At 36.8% G+C, this 20,580-nt stretch overlaps 1 protein-coding gene across 1 annotated transcript in view; it reads right to left on the bottom strand.

Annotated features, from left to right (window-relative positions):
- LOC148066058 (roundabout homolog 2-like) overlaps positions 1 to 20,580 on the bottom strand; it is a 102,999-nt gene that overhangs the window by 20,949 nt on the left and 61,470 nt on the right. Inside the window, exons 7-14 of the mRNA XM_087807891.1 lie at positions 18,323 to 18,447; positions 16,667 to 16,838; positions 12,136 to 12,341; positions 9,744 to 9,825; positions 9,505 to 9,670; positions 7,880 to 8,046; positions 7,665 to 7,786; positions 6,002 to 6,233 (exon numbers count right to left, since the gene is read on the bottom strand). Of these exons, the coding sequence (XP_087664017.1) occupies positions 6,002 to 6,233; positions 7,665 to 7,786; positions 7,880 to 8,046; positions 9,505 to 9,670; positions 9,744 to 9,825; positions 12,136 to 12,341; positions 16,667 to 16,838; positions 18,323 to 18,447 (1,272 nt within the window). The remainder of the gene's footprint in view (positions 1 to 6,001; positions 6,234 to 7,664; positions 7,787 to 7,879; positions 8,047 to 9,504; positions 9,671 to 9,743; positions 9,826 to 12,135; positions 12,342 to 16,666; positions 16,839 to 18,322; positions 18,448 to 20,580) is intronic.

Raw genomic sequence — 20,580 nt, forward strand, 5'->3', positions numbered from 1 at the left:
AAGATAAGGGTGTTTCCCCAGACACGTTCTTTACTACCTTCTTAGGAGAACCTTAAGATTAAGCCAAAGACGCTTCGTAGGAAGCTCTTAGTGGGCTTAGGCAACACGTTTATAATAAGTCGGATTTTCTCTATGTTAAATTACATCTGTTTCCTTGATATCTGTGAAATGCCACAGTGTTCTAGATGTCTATTATATGTAGTTGTTGAAAAGCTTTATATTTTATTTCCTTCTTAGTGAAAGATCTTCCCAAACTAAGAGCACACACATCCTTCTTTCACATATTCTTAAGGTCGCTCTTAAGAAGATCATAGCTTCTTAACCAATCTGGGAATCCTGACTCAAACAACTGAGGCATAAAAGCACTAAAAATGGGAAAAGAGAAAACAGTAATCCGACCATCCATGTCTTTCACTATCAGGTACTTTGTTGCCATCAGTGGAGATAGAATCAGTCGAACATATCTCAATGTCATTGCCTCATAATGCATTTCCTGCACATAATGCTGCAAGCATAGAAAACCTAAAATGTATAATTCCATCACTAATGTGGGTTTAATGTTCCTCCTTCTCTTCATAAAGCATTTGTGTCTTGCTAATGAAAACCCCTGCCAGCAGACACGTGAGCAGAAACATGGACTACAGAACTACTGACAAAAAAAAACACATTATCTGCAATACCCATTAATTTCCTGTAAAAAATCCACATGAGCATGTTTTTTGGCCAGTTTACTTCGAAAATATCTGCTCCAAAGCTATAAATAGATGGTTCTCTCACAAGGAACCACTTTTTGGGAGACACAAAATCTTGTATGGGCTCAGTTTATTTATTTCTCTAATATTGTCTCAATTTCACGCTGCATTACCGTTTTTTGTAGACAGCAATTATCTTTAAATTGTTCAAGAGAATGTGTATTTTCTGCATGTTATTTCGGATTTGGAAATGTGAAGGAAACATTGTGGGTTAATGATGGCTGGAACATCACTGAAGAGCCATTTACTGTTTGTAATAATGCAGATTTACTCTTTGTAAACCTCTCAGAATGAAAACAACCTGTTGTCAGTAATGAAGCAATGATCAGTAGTTGGTTGATGACTTAATAATAAAAAGAAGCAAGTGAATAAATACCAATATTGAGTGATCAGTGATGAGAAATACATTCCATTATAAATGAAGACAAAAGTGAAAACATGACAATATTTGAAGGATATTTTCTTAAAAAATACTATCAATAAATCATAATTGAACCATCTTCTCAACCATTAATCAAACCTTTATATTTCGTGGATCGAGCACTTTGACATATAGAAATGAAAAGATAAAAAAACATTTTTATTTTTATTTAAATTAACAGCATTTTTTCATCTCTCAATGTCTCATGTTGAAGCTGGTAACGTTTGTTGTTCAGTGACAGATGCAAATGCTTAAAAATAATGAGTGAATATTTACATTAATATTTATCTAGATTACTTTTCACTTCATGAAACATCAGCTGGACTCACATAGTTAATATTATTATATTCTGAAAAAATGATTTCACATATTTTAATTCAAATTTATTTATATTATATTTATTAATTCTGGAAATTTTTCAAGCCAAAATTCTGTTAATTACAATTTTTTGTGATAGTTTTTCAGAATTTTACTTCTGATTCTCTCAGGGTATTTATTTGAAATAAAATATAAATGTATTAAATTGAAATTATGCCCATTTAAATTTAAAAAACAAACTAAAATATTTACAAATATGATGTAATAAGCAAAAGTAAAGTACAACTGAAGTAAACTGATTAAAATAAACATTTCAACAGTGGTTATAAAACATGCATATTATTCCAAAAGTTATTTCCCTCACCCAACATTTCACTTACATCTCGAATAAAACCTTGTTGAGGTAAGAAAAAAAAAACATCATTCAGAATCCCCCGCTGCTCAGAACATTTCCTACTAGACACGGGAAAAGGCTGCTGCATAATTTAACTTTGCAGCAACCGTAACATGCTGCAGGTAGAGCCGAGACAAAGAAGCTACAATGAAACAGTACTGCAGTGAAATGGAAAAAAAACAGTGATGACTTTGTTGCAAGTTTATCTCTTACCCAAACTATATTTAGAGAAAATCTCTGTCGAGGCCATTAAAGGTTGGGGTGTGAGTGCACTGTAGCTTCCTGTAGCGATGCAAATCCATAGTCTAGAAAGAGTAGTGCTGCTTCAGCAGCCAGATGTCAATTCAAATGTTTACATAAAGACGTGCCAGGAAGCATTATGTGTCGATCTGAGTGACAGTGAGGCTGCAATACCAGTAATGACCTGTATTTTAAAAATGTGCTTCTGCACTTAACAGTAAATTCAATTGAATGATTTTCTTAGTGCAGTTTGTCGAAAAAGTTTCCAACAACGTATTAGAATTTACCGGAATGTCATTTAAAGTTTTGGGAACTTAATAAAACATGAATAAATGTAATTGTAGATTAAAAAAAAATCCTACTCTTTTAAATCATTTTTAACTAAAACTATGGGACCACCTCTGGAGATTCCTATATAGAATTATCAAACATATAGTTAAAAATGTATCAATTATAACCAAATTTTATTCAGAAACATTGTGTAAAAACAACACAGGATTATTTTGTGGTGTCTGTACAGAACAAAAAAATGAAATAAAATCAATGAAATAAAAAGAGATTAATAAAAATACAATAAATTAAAAATAAAACTAGAATCAACAACATATTATTTACATATAAATAATGAATTGTTCATATTAATACAGTTACAATGTACATTATTAAAAATGTAATTTATATTATATTATATTTTTAATTATTTATTTAATATGCTCCAACTGTATTGGTGAAGGAAGTTTAAAACGGTAAGTACTGTATATTTTTCCATGGTGGCGGCCATTTTGAAAATGCAAACATCCGTTTTTAGACATTTTTTTTTGGCTAGTTGTACGTGAATTTCTGTCTTTCTGCAGTAATCCTCAATAGATAAGTAGATATATAGATTGACTTTAGTAATCCCTCGGATCTCCTTCATGAAATTGGGTTTTATAGTTCGGTATAAAACAAGAACAGGAACAAAGTGCAAGGGATGACAAAGTGCAAGTTTAAAAAAACATAAATCAAAGGTAATAAAGCAAACAAAAAGTAGGAAAGGAAAAAGGATAAAGGGAAAACGGAAGGCAAGGTGAACTCAAAGAACTGTGGCTTTTTTGCACTTCCGCATTGACTTCACTTTTTAAATCAAATGTAGATCCTTGTTTCTTACCATTGGAACCCGAAAAAAAAAGGATTTTAGGTAAATTTCTGTCTGTACTTTTGAGTGGAAATATTGCAAATTCAATGCCACTTATTAAGATGATAAATGGAGCAGCTCCTGGAATCTGCTGAACCTATTGTCCTTAAATAACATTTCCTCGAGCTGACGCTGACGATGGATATGAGGTTGAGTCTCTGCCCTCCGACCCTCCCTGCTCTCACCACCGGTTCACCGAAGGGTCCCAACAATTACTCACCCGGATAAACCTTCTCTCATCGATTCTCCCATCAGCCATTACATGTGTTATCTTGGCCTTTGATATTAAGCATTTTCTCAAAGTGTCTTCAACCGTATGTTTTCTACCGAGCTGATTTTTTTTTTGCGAGAGCTACATTCTCCGGAATCGGACCTCCACTGATCCCATGAGTCCATTTTAATTGGGCTCCAGCGAGGTGAGTCTCTTCTTTCCCTCTTTTTCCTTCCTCGTCTGTCGAAGCACCGGGTTTTCTCCTCTCGTATATCACCATCCGAGGAAGATGCTGCGTGTGAATCTTTTCCTCCCTGCAGGCTAACGATCTCATCACCACTTGTCCGAGTGCACGGCGATGCTTCACATTTCAGCTAATGCAGTACTTGATCGGGGTACGGTTACACCGGGAAAAGGGAAGGAGCGACGACACCAGGAAGTGAGGCAGGATCTCTGGCGAGCCCGGTTCCAAACTACAGCGCGTTTAATCTTCATCTCGGAAAAAGGAATCTGACAGTCGTAGGCGGCACGCTGGGCCGATGTGGCCGCGAGCCGGGCTTTCATCCTAATCACATCCGTGTCATCACTTGGATGCAGTCGGCTCCATTGATCTTTTAAATGGACGCCGGACAGATATTACTACGTCGTTTACGCCACTTTGCCATTTTACTATATGCATTCAGGAGGATACGATTACTAATTGGATTCAATTTTTATACTTTAGTTTGCAGGGTGGTCATACTGATTAAACTGATGAACATTAGCTGAAAGTGAAGTTGCCCCTAAAGTTTCATGGACCCACTTATTATATGTATAAAGTTTTTTCTTTCAAAGTATTTCTAAGCGGCCATAAAAGGAGAAAAAGAGGCACAATTTAATGAGAAAACTAAAGAAATATGTATAAATGAATGATAGAAAATTTATATTTTAAACTCAATTAAATGTAATTATTATAAGATTCATTTTATTAAAATATCATGTAAAACAAACCAGAAATATCTTAAGACAAAACATAAAAATATATTATTTTCAGGTATTTTTAAAGTTATTTTTTTCATGGAAATAAAGAAAGAAAAGATAAAAAGTTTTTTAAAAAGTAAGGCAACAGAGGAATACATCCCGATAGGGGCGTGAGAAAATATCGTTTCATCGACAGATCGCAAAAAAAATATTTTTCACGATACGTATCGATGTTCAACAGCACCTTGTTAATTTGTCTTTAAGGATTAAAATCATATTTTATTTTTTATCATAGTTTTTTCATGATTTATATTTCAATAACGTGTGAGAAAATGAAATTGTATTATTTTATTTACAATTAACATGCAAATGTTCAGTGTTTGTTCATTTTTGTGTTGTGATTACACTTTTGAGTGCAGTCATTACATCCTCTACAAATGAAGGAACAAAGAAATCCTGGCGATGACTAAGAACGAGAGGATACAGTGGAATCCCCTTTTCCCATAATAATAATAAAATAAAACTTTAATAAATATATTTAGTGTAGATATACAAATAAAAGACACAGTTATTAATTTTATACAAATTCCATTAAAATATCCTGAAAATAAATCATAAGATTTACGGCGAAACCATAACAGAATGTGTATATATATAAAAAATAAATGTTCCCATTTTCTTCGGAAAACATTTAGACTGAAAATAAATACTTTTCGAAAATGCAGTGAAAGTATAATTTTTACCCAAATATTATTGATTTTATATAAATATACTTCAAATATCAAAAATATAAATAATAAAAATCTATTTAAAATCATTACAAAATAATATATACGTATACTTTCCTTCAAATAAATAAATGAATTATTTTGACGGACAAGATTTAATATTAACGTTATTAAAAACTTGAATATATTCCTTGGGCCATTAAATACAGTCAAAGGACCACATGTGGCTCCCAAGCCACACCTTTTTCCCAGAACCCTTTTATATTATATCTCGGCCTGCGGTAAAATGTTTGGATTAAGCTATACTGCTACATAAAGTTTTTTATTCCTTATGACATGCACGTAAACACACATGATCATGTTTGAAACCGCGTGTAAAGGAGGTCGACGTATCATCGGCATAGAAGGGGGTAGGGGGTTGTTATAGTGCAGGTCTTGCTCTGGTTAGAGGGGGGCTCTTTGGCGGCGGGGGTCCACATCAGCACAGTGAAAGATATCAGCTTATGTCAGAGGCGACAGTTCCTCCAACCTCCTAACCCACTGAGGCTCGGTCTTGTCATAGACCCCCCGCCGAGCTGTCTGGGAGACCTGTTTGCACGCACTGTAGCAGTGTGCGTGAGTAGGTGGCTGCACTTGAAATGCCATTATCCATTACTCTCTAACCATGCAGCCGTTACCAGGGGCCATGAGATATAAAAAAAAAAAAGGGGAAGCATCTACACAGGAGGATTTCATTAGCTCATGAACGGAAATGAAACTATTTTTGGAGATTAGATTTTTTTTTAATGGACTTGCCGACGTACCTTCCTCCATCGTGCGGGCCGTCATGGATTCGCTGTCCGCCCCCTGGAACTCGTTGAAGTAAGGCCTCACTTTGATTTCGTACACGATGCCTTTCTTCAGACCGGAGATGGTGAGGTCCCTCTCCGACGCCACCTTCAGGTCCTGGATCTGCCAGGGACCCGGGGAGGGCAGCCCCGAAGTCTGGCGGTACAGGACGCGGTAGCCTTGGATGAACTGGGATGGATTCTCCACCTGAGAGGAGAAGGAACAGGGATTGAAGATAAACTGAGATGAGGGTATATCAGGAAGTGACATGAACTCAACTCTTTACAGTTTATTAAAAGTTCTTCTTAATTAGTTTGTGAGGAATTTGCTAAACTAAAAAAAAATGAATCTTATATTTGGAAGCAAATATTTATTTGCTCCAAGTAAATACATCATAGATTTCTTTAAAATAAATATAAATTACAATTAAATAGATTACACAGGACTTTATGTCATGTGACATGTCTGCCTCATGAAACAGCTTTGTCGTGAAGACACTGTATCATGATACAGTGTCTTAATTTACCACTAGATGGCACTCCAAAATTCAAAGGATGCCAGGTTTAAATAGTGATGGTTTTGATGAAGCTTCATGAAACAGTGTCATTATTTTCAGAGTCCACTAGATGGCGGCCTCTGCACTATTTTGGTTTGTCTTGAACAACTGTTCTAATGAAAAATCGCATCATTTTTAAACTGATGGCGCCATCTACTGACCTCGAAACAACATGACACTGTATCCCGAAGCTTCACCAGGTTTAATTGTATCAGACATTTGTAGTATTTGTTCATTTTTTGAAGAAGGGGACAAGTTTGATTCCTACTTTTATTTTGGCGACAACGATAAAAAAATTAGAAAAACAATTGATATGATACAGTTTCTTCATTTTCTTCAAAGGCCACTAGATGGCAGTCTAATTTTGAAAATCATGCCAGGTTTCATTGATTTAGTAGAGAAATGTCAGAAATGTCAAAGCAGACAGTGCCATCTGGTGGCCTTTCTAAAATGAAGACACAGTATCATGAAACAACACAATACAAAAACTGAAACTATAAATAAAAACCACCAAACTATTCAAAAAATAACCTCTTTTCTTTCTTTCTTTTTTCCCTTCAAAACAGTCGCAGAAAAAGTCGTTTTTACACCGAAAAAAATTTTGAAACGAAAACTCAGAGTCTCAAGAAGTTAAAACGTTTTTACTTTGTGTTTGTATTTTATTGTTTCATAATCTCAATTCAAATATGTTGGGTCCGACATTCGTAGTATCCGTTGTATTTTTGAAGGAGGGCGACAAGTTTGATGCCTACTTTTCTTTGGGAGACAAGGATAAAAGTTTATGCAGTGCGTCATTAACCTTCAGCGGCAGACAGACGGGACACCTTGCCAGCAGACAGAAAAATAAGAGAGGACTGCAAACTGCCTTTTTCCTGAGGCGACATGTGTAGCAGCTAATGGTGATTTATTTGTCCTGTGGAGAAACATTAGTCTTGATTCATGCGACACCTCGTACCTAAACTCACACGGCAGTAGCTGATCTGCATATCAAGTTATTGTCTTCCAACAACTTCCTGTGTCGAATCCCAGATAAAATAACCAGGTGATAATAAAGTTGTTTGAAACAGCACAAGACTACTCACTGTCCATGTGACCTGCACCGAAGTGGAGCCGAGGACCACGGGGTTATGCATGCTGACCACCACGTCCCCCAGCTCCTTCTGCACGCGCCGATGGTCCACGCCCTGAGCCGGCGGACTGATGTCTGCGGGGGCAATAAAAACAGAGCAGGGGATGCAGAAGCCGATTGTCATGCTCCACTAAGACCGCATTACGATCCATCGATTTGTTTTTGTACCTTGTGTCCGCACGGGCTCAGACATCAGGCTGGGGTCTCCGAGCCCTTGAACATTGACAGCTCTGACGATAAACAGGTAGACGGTGTTCGGCCGGAGGTCCTTGACCGTGAACTCTGTGGTCTTTACGTGGTCTGCCATGGTCTGCCAACTGTTACTCACCGACTGGCTGTATGAGAAGAAAACATTTGAATCAATCGGGATTGTCTTTTTGACCTTTATTAGATTCCTAAAAAAGTATATGGAGGAGGAAGTGTGATAACTGAGGATGAGGAGAGATATATTTATGAAATAATACAGTAGTGTTTATGATTATATAGCAACTAAATTTGTATATGGTATGTATGTACAAGGATAATACTAATGTAGGATGTATGTGTGTATATATAACATATTTATATGGATTTCTGCCTCGTAAATGCATATATATTATACTACATCATCAATAAAGTTACATCTAATCTAATCTGATTTTCTTTTTTAAGTAGTTTTACTTCCTTCTACCATTCAAACTAAAGTTTTTAAAATTAAAGATATGTTTTCTTTTAATTTGTATTTTTTTTTTGTATGTTACAACTAACAAAGTAAAACTTGTCACAGCATGATCTGGAGCAGTGTTAAATTAAATTAATATATGGTATATATATACAAGGATAATACTAATGTAGAATGTGGGTGTATATATGATATATTTATATGGATATCTGCCTAGTACATGCATATATATTATACTACATCATCAATAAAATTAAATCTAATCTAATCTGATTTTCTTTTTTAAGTAGTTTTACTCCCTCCTACTATTCAGACAAAAGATTTTAAAATTATTGTTATGTTTTCTTTTAATTTGTATTTATTTATTTTGTATGTACAAAAACAAAAAAAATGTATTTACAACTAACTAAGTAAAACAACAAAAATGTGTGTGACCTGCTCTAGTAGAAGAACTCACATTTCTCTGATCCTTAAAACTCTTCACTGGCTGCCTGTTTCTTTCAGGATCGAAGGATAGAATTCTGGTTCTTACTTTCAGAGCTATAGTCACTAATTCATTTATTTAAAATGTAACAAAATGTTAAATTTAAAGGATTAAAAGGATTTTTTTACTGATGACTCCAGACAAATGTGTTTTTCTCAAAATGAATGTAGATTAATGTTCATGTTGATAAAGTTATTTATAAAGATGCTACTGTTTAAGTTAAGATAAGGGACGAAGATTATGATGAAGGAGAACAATGAAAAATCAATATTGTAAAATAATAGAATATATTTCAAAATATATTGTTTAGAATGTATCAGTCTCATCATTTTGATATTTTATATCCTTTAATATCTGTTTTAATTTCCTTTTTATATCAATTTCATATAAAAAGTTCTTGGAAACCTGTCAAATTTAGTTTGACATAAATGTGTATTTTCTTCTCTCTAGGATTGTTCAGAGATTTCGGCCCCTTGTGCGATTGAATTTGACACCCCTGACTCAGGGTCAAGTTAAAAAAAAAACAACATCATGGTAAAACATTCAGATTTTTCTGCTGGAGTTGCTACAAAAACACACACATCTGCTACTGTCAGGGGAGTTCAGGGGCCACTAGAAGAAGCTTGAGGCCTTAGGTCGCAGACATACCCGAAAGCCTCGATGACATAGGAGGACACGGGAGAGCCCGACTCTGATCCCGGTTCCCATGACAACGATATGCTGCTCTTGGTCACATCGGTGACCTCTGGCTTGGAAGGGGGGCCTGGTAGAGCGGTGGCGTTGTTTGACCTAAAGTCCACCAGATCAGTTGAGTCTGTGGAGGAACAGCACGATTTAGCCAAAAATAAAAGGGGGAATGATTTCAAGTGAGTAAAGTAAAAGTGAACCTTTGATGTCCAAGTAGGCACTCCATGATGTTTCACCACTGGAGCTAGTGGCTACGCAGGTGTACAACCCAGAGTCAGAGAGCTGTGAGAGACAAAGATGAGTATTTAAAAAAAAAACATTCTCAAGGTAGACTTGATGTTTGCCAGATTATGCATCTACCTACCTACCTACCTAGCTACCTAGCTACCTAGCTACCTACCTACCTACCTACCTACCTACCTACCTACCTACCTACCTACCTACCTACCTACCTACCTACCTACCTTCCTACCTACCTACCTACCTACCTACCTACCTACCTACCTACCTACCTACCTACCTACCTACCTACCTACCTACCTTCCTACCTACCTACCTACCTTCCTACCTACCTACCTACCTACCTACCTACCTACCTACCTACCTACCTACCTACCTACCTACCTACCTACCTTCCTACCTCCCTACCTTCCTACCTACCTTCCTTCCTTCCTTCCTTACTACCTACCTACCTACTATGACCAACCAACCATCCATCCGCCAAAACCAACCTACCTACCCATACATCCATCCATTTATCTATCCTTCTATCTCTACAATATCTCAGCAGTTTACTATTCAGCTACACAACCGCCTTGAAAAATGACTCAAAAATTCTTCATACCTGTGCAGTATGTGTTTCACTAAATTTCTAAAAAATGTTATATCCAAAGTGAGAAAACTCATTGGGAAGATGGTAAATTTGAAAATTGTCATATAGAACAGACTTTTAATCCTAATACATCTTGTCTTGTTATTAGTTTATAAAGTAAATAACGTGTTTTAGGGCATCAATAAGCCAGGGAGTCATGGAAACAATCCTATATGGAAACAAAATACGTACACAACTGAGCGCTGGTATAAGTTTATAACAGAAAAAATAAATAGGTCACTGAAACTTTCCCCTTTTCGTTTCTCCTTCATATCAACATCAAAGTAAATCTCAAACTGTGTTGCAGTGCAAAGAGAAGTAAGCCTTTTGTAACTTCCATCCCAGATGGCTTCAACAAGGACTTGCGTCACTCCGGGCTTCTGAGGAGCAAGTGGTAACAGTGAAAATGCATTAACCTTCTCTGGCCTGCATTTGGCTCGGGTAAAGCATGAGTGGATGAGAAAAGATTTTAACACCTAGTACTGAAAAAAAAAAAAAAAAAGAATCCAGTAAGCGCTTACATTAATTTTCCTAATTGATTCTCTCCAATAAGAGTCACTGCTGTTCCAGGAATCATCACCAACATTATGGTCATTGGCAAGGGGAAATAAGAGATATGACCGTCTACTTTATGGATCTTTCAGAAGATCTCTCAGGAGAAGAAGGAGTGAGACAAGACGAGAGCACTTTGACACCAGGACAGCACATGGAATATTGCAGTTCCTACCCTTGGACTCGGCTCACCTGTCCTTGAGTCCGGCTGATGCCGGGGGAGATTGCGACTAAATAGCAGCGTTTAACGACTTATAAAAATCAATACGCACTATTCATCTTTTAAAAGCAACATGACTGCACTTGTCTATTTGAATTAAGGCTGACATCAGCCGGTGGGAGACGGAGATTTTTCTGTGGATCGAGAAACTAAAATGTTTTGTAACATTCAAAGGAAAACACTCTAAACCCTTTCGTAAATTTAAATGTATTTTGATTGAAACTCAGCGATGGAAACACTTAGGATCATGAAAGATACTGAATGAAACTTAGAATCAAATCTCCTCTAAAGAACACAGCGACGGCTCCTTTAGGGATCAGTTAAGGATAATGCTTTTTGATTTCCTTGGGGCTTTTGCAGAAATTATTCGGGAGATCTAAGATTTTTTTTACAAGCACATAGCGGAACCTTGTCAAACCTTTTGACAATATCCTGTTATTGAAACGCGACTCGTATAAAAAAACAAAAAAGAAACATAATCAAAACGATTGATATCAAAACTTCTTCAAATGAAACACAACAAAATGTAACAAAACAAACAATAAAAAATAAAAAAAATGAGTGAGGGCACATAGTGTACATTTCAATTTCAGAAGTTACTGGTACACACCTCTGGTGTATGCAACTTTAATTTTGGGTCAACCTTATCTGTTATAATGTTATATATATTTGGAAAAAAAACTCTCAGAGATGCCTTTTCACAACAATCACTGCGGCCATGTGTGCAGAAATACACATACACAGTGATGCAATTTTTACGATTGCCATACAGTATGTATATAATTATGATTGGTCCCCAATGAATGTACTAATAAACATTTGATACGCAGAAAAAGAGAGAAAAAAACCCTTATTTGGATATTAATTGCCGCAAAGATACAAACATTTTGTGTGTTTTCTTTGGGATTAGAATTAGCTCAAATACTCTTAAAAAAAAATAAGAGCCTACCATGGCATTCTGGATTTGAAGACTTCCATGCTCCAGCAGTGAGTACCTCTGGTCCTTTCCCAGCAGACTGACCCCATTCTTTCGCCAGGTGACCGTGGGCTGTGGGTCTCCCAATGCCTGACACCTGAGAACGGTCACACCCCCCAAGGCCTGCGTCTGGTTGGACGGGCCCTGTCGGATTATTGGCGGTGGGCGGTCCTTCATGGCTGCAGATGAGAATAGCAAACCCGTAATCAAGTTATAATCGGAAACAATGCTTGAGCTCTCGACACAAATTGAGATTTGGGGCTGATTCGTGTCAGAAAATAAACCGTGACCTTATCACGGGGTGTTAATTTGTGATTGCGGTAATTGCGAAAACCAATATGTTAACGCTCACTCTGACGGCTTTGTTTTGAAAGTGAGTGTTTTGTGGACTTTTTTTTTTCCACGGTGTGTCAGAGTGCTCGTGGCACTGCATCGCACCTCCGAGCTTTAATTACTAGGTGAGGATTAACGCTTCTTCCCGAGGTGCTGATTACCATACTTTCTTTGTAACACCTCTCAACACATTCAAGCCTGTGATACTGACTCACGGTCCTACACCTTCTTTCGCTGTCTTGGCATCTTTATCCCCCCTTCTACATCATGAAACCCCTGAATTAACATATAGGACAACTATACATCTCTTTTACAGTGCTTTTTATCATTGGGAAATCTGCTCTCGGGATCTTGTTAATGCCCTTGCTTCCCGTTCAATCACTGCTGCTCCCTTGCCATTATCAGGTTCGTCTACATCTGCACATGTCTACACAAGTTCTCCTTATCTTTTATCTCTTTCTTCGCGGGTCCTCCAGAAACCCAGCAAGACAAATGAGGGATGAATGGAAAAGGGTTCAGATGCAACACCTAAAAAAAAGAGAATGTATTCTAGAAATATATCGTTGAAGTATAGGCTTTGTTGTTCCTAGGTTATGTATCGAAGTGAATTCTCACGGGTACATCAATACTGTAGCCATTCATGGTTGACAACGTGCTGCATTAGTCGAATCCATCGCAGCATGGTAAAGGCAATACACATGTTTTTCATGGCGTACAAGCTCTGCCATACTCAGGGACAGTTGCTTCCCTCGCCATCCTTAAACACTCCACTGGGAATCAAACTTCACTTTGTGCACTTACCTACTTGTTTACCTTGACTGCAAATGAACTGTACCTAACAATTTCACTTTATATTATGTCTGTCAATTTATATTTCTCCTTTTTATACTTGTTTTATGTACTGTTTTTAATGCTAGTAGTCTTAACGTTGTGCATTTTTAATGCTTTATAAAGAACACTTTGGCATAAACTGTCTTACAAATTCAAGAGGAATAGATGGACAAAGTTTCTTCAACTTTAGGAAAAAAAGGATCTTTTTTTTAATGTTCTTATTTTCCATTATTTTTTTGAACGCAACACAAATTAGAGATTAGATTTAGTTTGAGGTTACCTATTGCCCACAGGTGTCAAACGAGTCCAGAAAAGGGCTGAGAATCTCCAAAAATTGCAGTTCACTTATCAAAATTTTCATTAAAAATAACAATAGATATGAACCAAATTAAATACAAGCCAACTTTAAAATATCTAGTTAAAATACATTGTTTGCTTACTAAAACAGTAAAAACACCCCCGTCAAAATGGAAGAGCCCAACACCCCCCCAATCAGAGCTTTTATCTACCCCATTGGTCCATTCCATCTGCTTCTCCTGGAGAACAAGGAAGTGCGGTGTTTGAATGGTGGTGAGTAACTGCGAACTGTTTCCCAAATAAGTTTAAACAACTGCTTTAGAGAATTACTTCACTCTTTGACAAGTTAAATAGCGAGTGCAAATAAAAAATGTTACTGTTGTGTTTGAACTACCTCATGTTTATCAATTTTGACCAAACATTTTAAAATCCATGAAGGACACACAACTATTTCAATCAAAGGTTGTGTGTTATTTATTTTGCAGTTGTGGTGGGCCAATAAAGCTTCATGAAACAGTATCTTTATTTTAGCAGAATGCTAGTGACACTCTCGGCTCTACTAATGGTTTGATGAGGCCTCATTATCATGATACAGTGTCTTAATTTGAAAATAATTTGAAAAGCCACTAGATTGCACTCTCTGCTTTATGGTGACCTTTCAAAATAAAGACACACTGTATCATGATGCAGTGTCTTCATTACAAAACTGTTTCATGAGGCCTTATCAACCCATCACCACCCTGCTCTATAATCTTATTTTCTTTTAACCGATATCGGAATGAAACTTCTCAGTTTGTAGCAGGGTTTTATTTAGTTTCTTAACACTGGACCATTGATGGGACTAACAGGTAATTATTTAACAGGATGTGAATCATTTAAAAAAAATGTAACAATAAAATATTGTGTATATATATATATATATATATATATATATATATAAATATATTGCAGTACTATACGTAATGCACTGAAAGCTTAAATATACTGAACCTCCTGTCTCTGCCTCACAATGATATGGAACGAATGATTTTGTCCTTGGATTTTATTTTAATCAATGCAAAGAAGATCATCCCATTCCTTCTCCCATCATGGATTTATTCAGAAATTATTAACCCTGTCATTTTAATCCAACAATATGTGTACATTAAATCACAATAAGCGTGTGTTTGACGAGATGCACGTGTTTAAACACAACTGATACCTCTCTAGATGCATGGAATGGGTTCAGTAGGTGGTTGTTTTTATTTATGTGTTGGTAAAACCTCTCCTCTCCGAAGCTGAAGAGTGACCTTTAACAGGATTAATGTGGAATGTGATGAATAAGTTGGAGCGATGAGAGCGAGAATTGTCGTTCATCAGCCCTCGAGCTGCCCAACCTCCTTTGACCGTAGGATCGCGAAAGAAGATGGAATGGGGGTTAAAAATTCCCCTCTTAAGTAATATGATTATCTTTTATACATTAAGACAGATTTTCATTCCCTTCAAATTTTTTACCACCTTCATCAACCACATCTCAAGCTCAAGTAACACCATTTTCACTCCAAATAAGCAGATGTTTATTTAACGATGTGTGGGAGAAAGAGTCGCGCAACAAAAGAAAAGAGGAGCGTCAACGGCTACGAGGTGGGCGACAGCACGCCACTTAATCGTAGCATTAAAGCTTCGTCCCGTAATTGCGGGCGATATTTTCATTCAAAATCCTTATTAAATGAACGGCGAGATGACCATAAAAAGGGGGGAAGGTAAGCCGGACACGGATTCATCAACATGTAGTGGAACTCTTTCCTCAGCTTTGGGAAATACTAAAAAAAAAAGGATTTTAAATTTGACAGCCCTTATATGAACGCTGTATTGTCTAAATTAATGTTGCTATCAGTGCAAAGAGAAGCCCCTTCCAATGATACCATTGGGAGAAACCCTAATGGCTTTAATGTAGCGTTATTACCCGTGTATCGAGCCATGTAAATGTGCAATAGCGATTTGCATATTCAATAATTGTGCGTGTACATCCCATAAGGATTGTGTAGCTAACAAGGCATATAATAGAACATGTGACAAATCATATTACCACCGAGCTGTGTCACGAGAATGTTGTCGGTATTGTCGGCTCATTTTTTTTTGTTTGCCTCACACGCCGTGTCATTGATATTATTGTGCAGAAGAAAAATGTTGTTGTTGAGTTCACTTGACATTACACTTCCAATGTTTGGCTCGCAAACTAACTCTTTTGGGGGGAGGGAGGATATCCATGACAGCTCAGGAATATGCTTGAGGCGTTTTGCTTTAATAGCTTTGCAAGTTTCTTCTTTTTAAACCAGGCTTCTCCCGAGACCTAATCCTAAGTGAAGTCAACATCCTTGTAATTAATTTGCCGTGGTATTTTATTTGAACCATGAATGGAAGCCCTCACAGACTCTAGGTTTACAATCTGTGACGCGTCTTGTGTGTCAAAACTGCCAACATTTTCTTTAGAATTCTCCACATCAATTATCCCTTGACATTTATTTTCCTGTCCTTCCAAACAAGTCCCAATGGAAACCTGAGCATCTTTCACTCTGACTCTTCTAACTCTGCTTCCTGTTTCTGTGTCTGTGATCTTATTTTTTTCCTGTTAAACTTTTCGCTTGAGCCGCTGTTACAGATCATCCCTTGAACGTGACCTTTGTGAGCATGATTGATCCCAAACTGGAACTCTGCTTAATTGTACTACAAATCACTATATCATCAGCAAACATCATCGTCCCTGGAGACTCGTACCTAAACTTGTCTCATGTAAACTATAGTAAAAAGGGAGAACCTGTACATAAAAACAAAAGCTTTGCATTATTATTTATAGACGGATGGATGGATGTATAGATGGAAGGATAGATGGATAGATGGATGGATGAATGAACGCATGGATAGATGTATAAACTTTATTAATCCCTCAGGAGATCTCCTTCGGGAAATTGTGTATCATCTCATTATCATAATTATCTTGGTGACCATATGATACTACTTTCCGTCAACCACGTAGCAAATCCTGTTTTGTATCCATGCTTACCATCTGAAACTTCCAGCTGGGCTTTGGCCATGATGCTCCCAGCGACAGTCAGGGCCTGGCAGATGTAATAGCCGGCATCGGAGCGCTGCACGGATGTTATGGTCAGCTCCCCGTTCACGGACACCGACATACGACTGTCTCCTTGTGATGGCTGGCTGGGGAACATCAGATCCTGCAGTGAGAGGAAAGAAAGTCAGGCAGAAATATTCAGTTCTCAAATGTGGGGGTTAATCTAGCCTATATGTATTTAAACTAGGGTTGGGAATTAGTTTTGTAATTATTTGAATCTTTGACTCTACAATAGCAAAATAATGAACTGGTATAAAAATTCTGATTCCTGAATTATATAACTTCAAGTGATGGATCACACAAAATTCAAATATCATTTGCTTCTCACCCTCAAGTCGACTAAGGGTTGGGATTATTTTCAAAGCAATCTGTTGCTTTTTGGAGTTCTCAGCAAAAAGTGATGTCCATTCTAAAATAATGACCAGTGCTTGTTTACTTCTCCAAAAAGACACTCTAATGTGCCTCTTGCCTTGGTATTAAAAAGTTTTCCAAAAAAACATCGTAAATAAGTCTTAATTTAAACTTGTTTTTAGAGAACGATCCTATGCTACCAGCAGAAATCTTGAGCATGTGCACTGACACTGTGATTCAATGAGGCTAAACGTGTAGCTGGAGCCACAAACAAGCTTAAAATATATAGACTTATTTAATTTGTTTTTGTAACTATTCTTCATGTTGAGGCGTCAACTCAAAATGCAAGTTGCAGACGAGCATCACGGTGGTATTTGGATGGTTTTAAGCGTGTCTTTTTAGAAGAAGATGAAGATGAGGAACAGTCGATACGTTAATATAAACATACATTTTTGCCTTTAACTCTTAAAAGGAACCAATTACACTAAACATATTCACAACCCTTTAGATTACATGAGGGTGAGTATAAAGAATTTGAATTTTGGGTGATCTATCACTTAAACGGATTGTCTCTCCATGATTGGTTAAAGATTTAAAATACTGTTTTTGATTAATTTATAAACTGAAAAGTACATTAACTAGAAGTTAAACGTCACTTGTATTCATCCACTTGTTGTCTTAAATTTGTGTAGATGATCAAAATATCACATGTTAAATTGTAAAAGTTATCGTAATTTAATTTAATTTCCTGAATGCATGTGTTGATAGAATGTTGTTTATACTTGTTATATTTGTTTTGCTAAAAGTAAATGAAGGCATATTTTAAAATCTCCAGGCCGTAAGACACCTTGAATCTACTCCTTTTTCTTTTTACATTTATGTACAATTCAGTGAACAAAAGAGCAAGAATTCTATTTCCTGCCGGAACAAAATGACTCTTTTTGCCCCAGAGAGATAATCCCGCAATCATGGTCATGAAATTGAGGCATCAGCATTGTTCATTTCTGCAGCCCAAGCAGACGGGCTGACGGGCAGGAAAGGACATTAGCCTGCTTTCATTACGTCTAATGACTCTAGTGAGGTGGTCAGAATGGCGCAGGATTGATGATAAATGACCGTTTCATTATCTGTGGTGGCACACGACCGCTTACAATGTCACATCTGCTGTATTCTGATATTTCCCACCGAAACGTCCGGAAGGTTTTTTGAAATGGTCTGCAGGTCTGCTTTTCTCACCTGGCTACCCTCCCGTTGCCAGAAGACGGCGGGTTGAGGTTTGCCGCGGGTCTCGCAGGGGAAAGTGGCCGTCCTGCCCTGAGCCACGATCTGGTCCCGGGGTCGCACCACAAACTGAGGCGCCTCTGAGGTCAAATAAAGACATCGCATTTTCAGAACTTTGACGACAGGGGGAAAAAAAATCGGGAGGGCTATCTAGTCGGGTCATGCACTTGGGAGTGTGTTATCTATAGTTTACTGGGTGTGCGTTATCTCTATCCCTGGGCTTTGATAACCACACGTACCATTCATTACGTTGACGGGGACGTCAGAATGAATGATATTGGCTATCGTAATTAGTGGGCAGACTCGATGTCCTTCACAAGTTTTTCAACTAAACCTTCATAAGAGCTTCTCTAGGTCACTATGCTTCTTTAGAGAAAAAAAAAAAAGGGGAGAGATGAGGGTTGAGTGCAAAAAACGTAGATCCTCGCTTAATGAATGCATGCGTATGTGTGATTAAAAAAGAGAGAGAACAACACATGCACGATGGGTTTCAGCTCCTACTTACCAACAGGGCGAGCTGGTGACACAACAATGGTGACGATGACATAAACACAGAGAGCAGAGAGGAGCAGAACAGAAGGAAGGGGGGGAAAAAAATAATGATGAAAAATCCAGATGAATGATGTGGAGTTGTTTTTTTTCCCTTTGTGACCTTCAGTCGGGTGGAGGATGAATCTCCATCACCAAGGCGGGGTGATGGGAAGAGCATTAAGGACATGTTTGGTTAGAATGGTGAGCACTGACCAAAAGTCACAGGCTGAAATGATCAACACGTATGGAACCCTCCCCCTCGCAAAAAAGTCTATCTATTCATGAGTATTTTGTTTTTATTTTCCAGGTAAAATACAGTTTACAAAGCATGATTTAATCTGATCTTGCATTAGCTACCAGCAGACAGGGATGTGGTTTCTCTCAACTCTTCTCTGTGTTTTCCTTCTTGACTCTAATAGTATTTTACAGCAACTGAAATCCAACTGAAAAATGTTTTACCAAGTCATATATATATATCAAATGACACAAACAAAGTCAGTATTGAGTAACATCATTTAAAATGAACACAATAACATAAATGAAGTGGGGAGACAATATTTGGTTAAGCGAAATAGAAAAGAAGGAAAATCTTACATCTTTTCTTCTCTATGCTCCATTTTAATCGGTGAAACTTATTTGATAACAGTTGAAATGTGTATTTTATTACATTCTAGAAACAAATCTGTACTATTGTGAATACATAACAGATATAATGAAAACCGATGTAGATAAAGGATAAGAAATAATGAACAAACAACATCAACAGCTCTCGGCTAGTTTTCAGACGTGATTTCCTTCCAAAAATATCTTTTGTTTTTTCTTACATTTGTCCTTGTTGTTAAAAGTGCTGTTTCAACAGCCCTCCAAAGGTTGCAGTAAAAACATTTTCTCTTAAAACTGTTATTAATTATTTAAGGTGTGTTTTCGATGGACCAATAAATACATTTACTTCTTATTAAAAAAACGTTTGGGAAATGCATCAGGCAAATATATACTTAAGAAGTTTCTTCAAGTAAAAAAATCTTGGGAAAAAAGTAAAATGTTCAGAGTGAAATATATATTAAAGGTCTGGGTATCGACCAAAATGTTTTGATACTACTACAGATACCAATACTTTCACTTTGATACCAGTTCCTGTTCTTTACTTTTTTCAATACCAATTTTAAAACATCAATTCTAACAAAAGGAAAATTACATTACAAATTGTACACATTTTGTGTTAATTTTTTTAACCTTTGGGATATTTTCACTCCTGTTTTCTTACAAAAACAAAATAAACTAATAATTTCCATTGCAAAGAACATTTGCTAACAGGTGACACATGTTTCTGATGTTTCCTAACTTTGTCACTTCTCAGTTCTCTTTGGAAAAAAATAACTCATTATCATCGTCTCATCGTATCATTCGTGCACCGAAAAATAATCAAAAGTTGAAAGAAAATTTGGGTTTAATTGAATTCATTATGGTAGGTATTTGCAAATCATTGTAGGTTAGGTTAGTGTAAAAATAATAAAATAATTTGCTATGCACAACTAACCTAATGCAATTATTAGCAAAAACGTTATTTCAACTTTTAGTTTTTTCCAGTGTGGCCACCAAAAAGACGAGCATTTCGGTTGTTTGCCACAAAAGAATCAAAGTTCATTACCAATCCCTAGGATATGGATAACAAGAAACGATGA

The sequence above is a fragment of the Callionymus lyra genome, chromosome 14, assembly GCF_982586985.1.
Source record: "Callionymus lyra chromosome 14, fCalLyr1.hap1.1, whole genome shotgun sequence".
Classification (NCBI taxonomy): domain Eukaryota; kingdom Metazoa; phylum Chordata; class Actinopteri; order Syngnathiformes; family Callionymidae; genus Callionymus; species Callionymus lyra.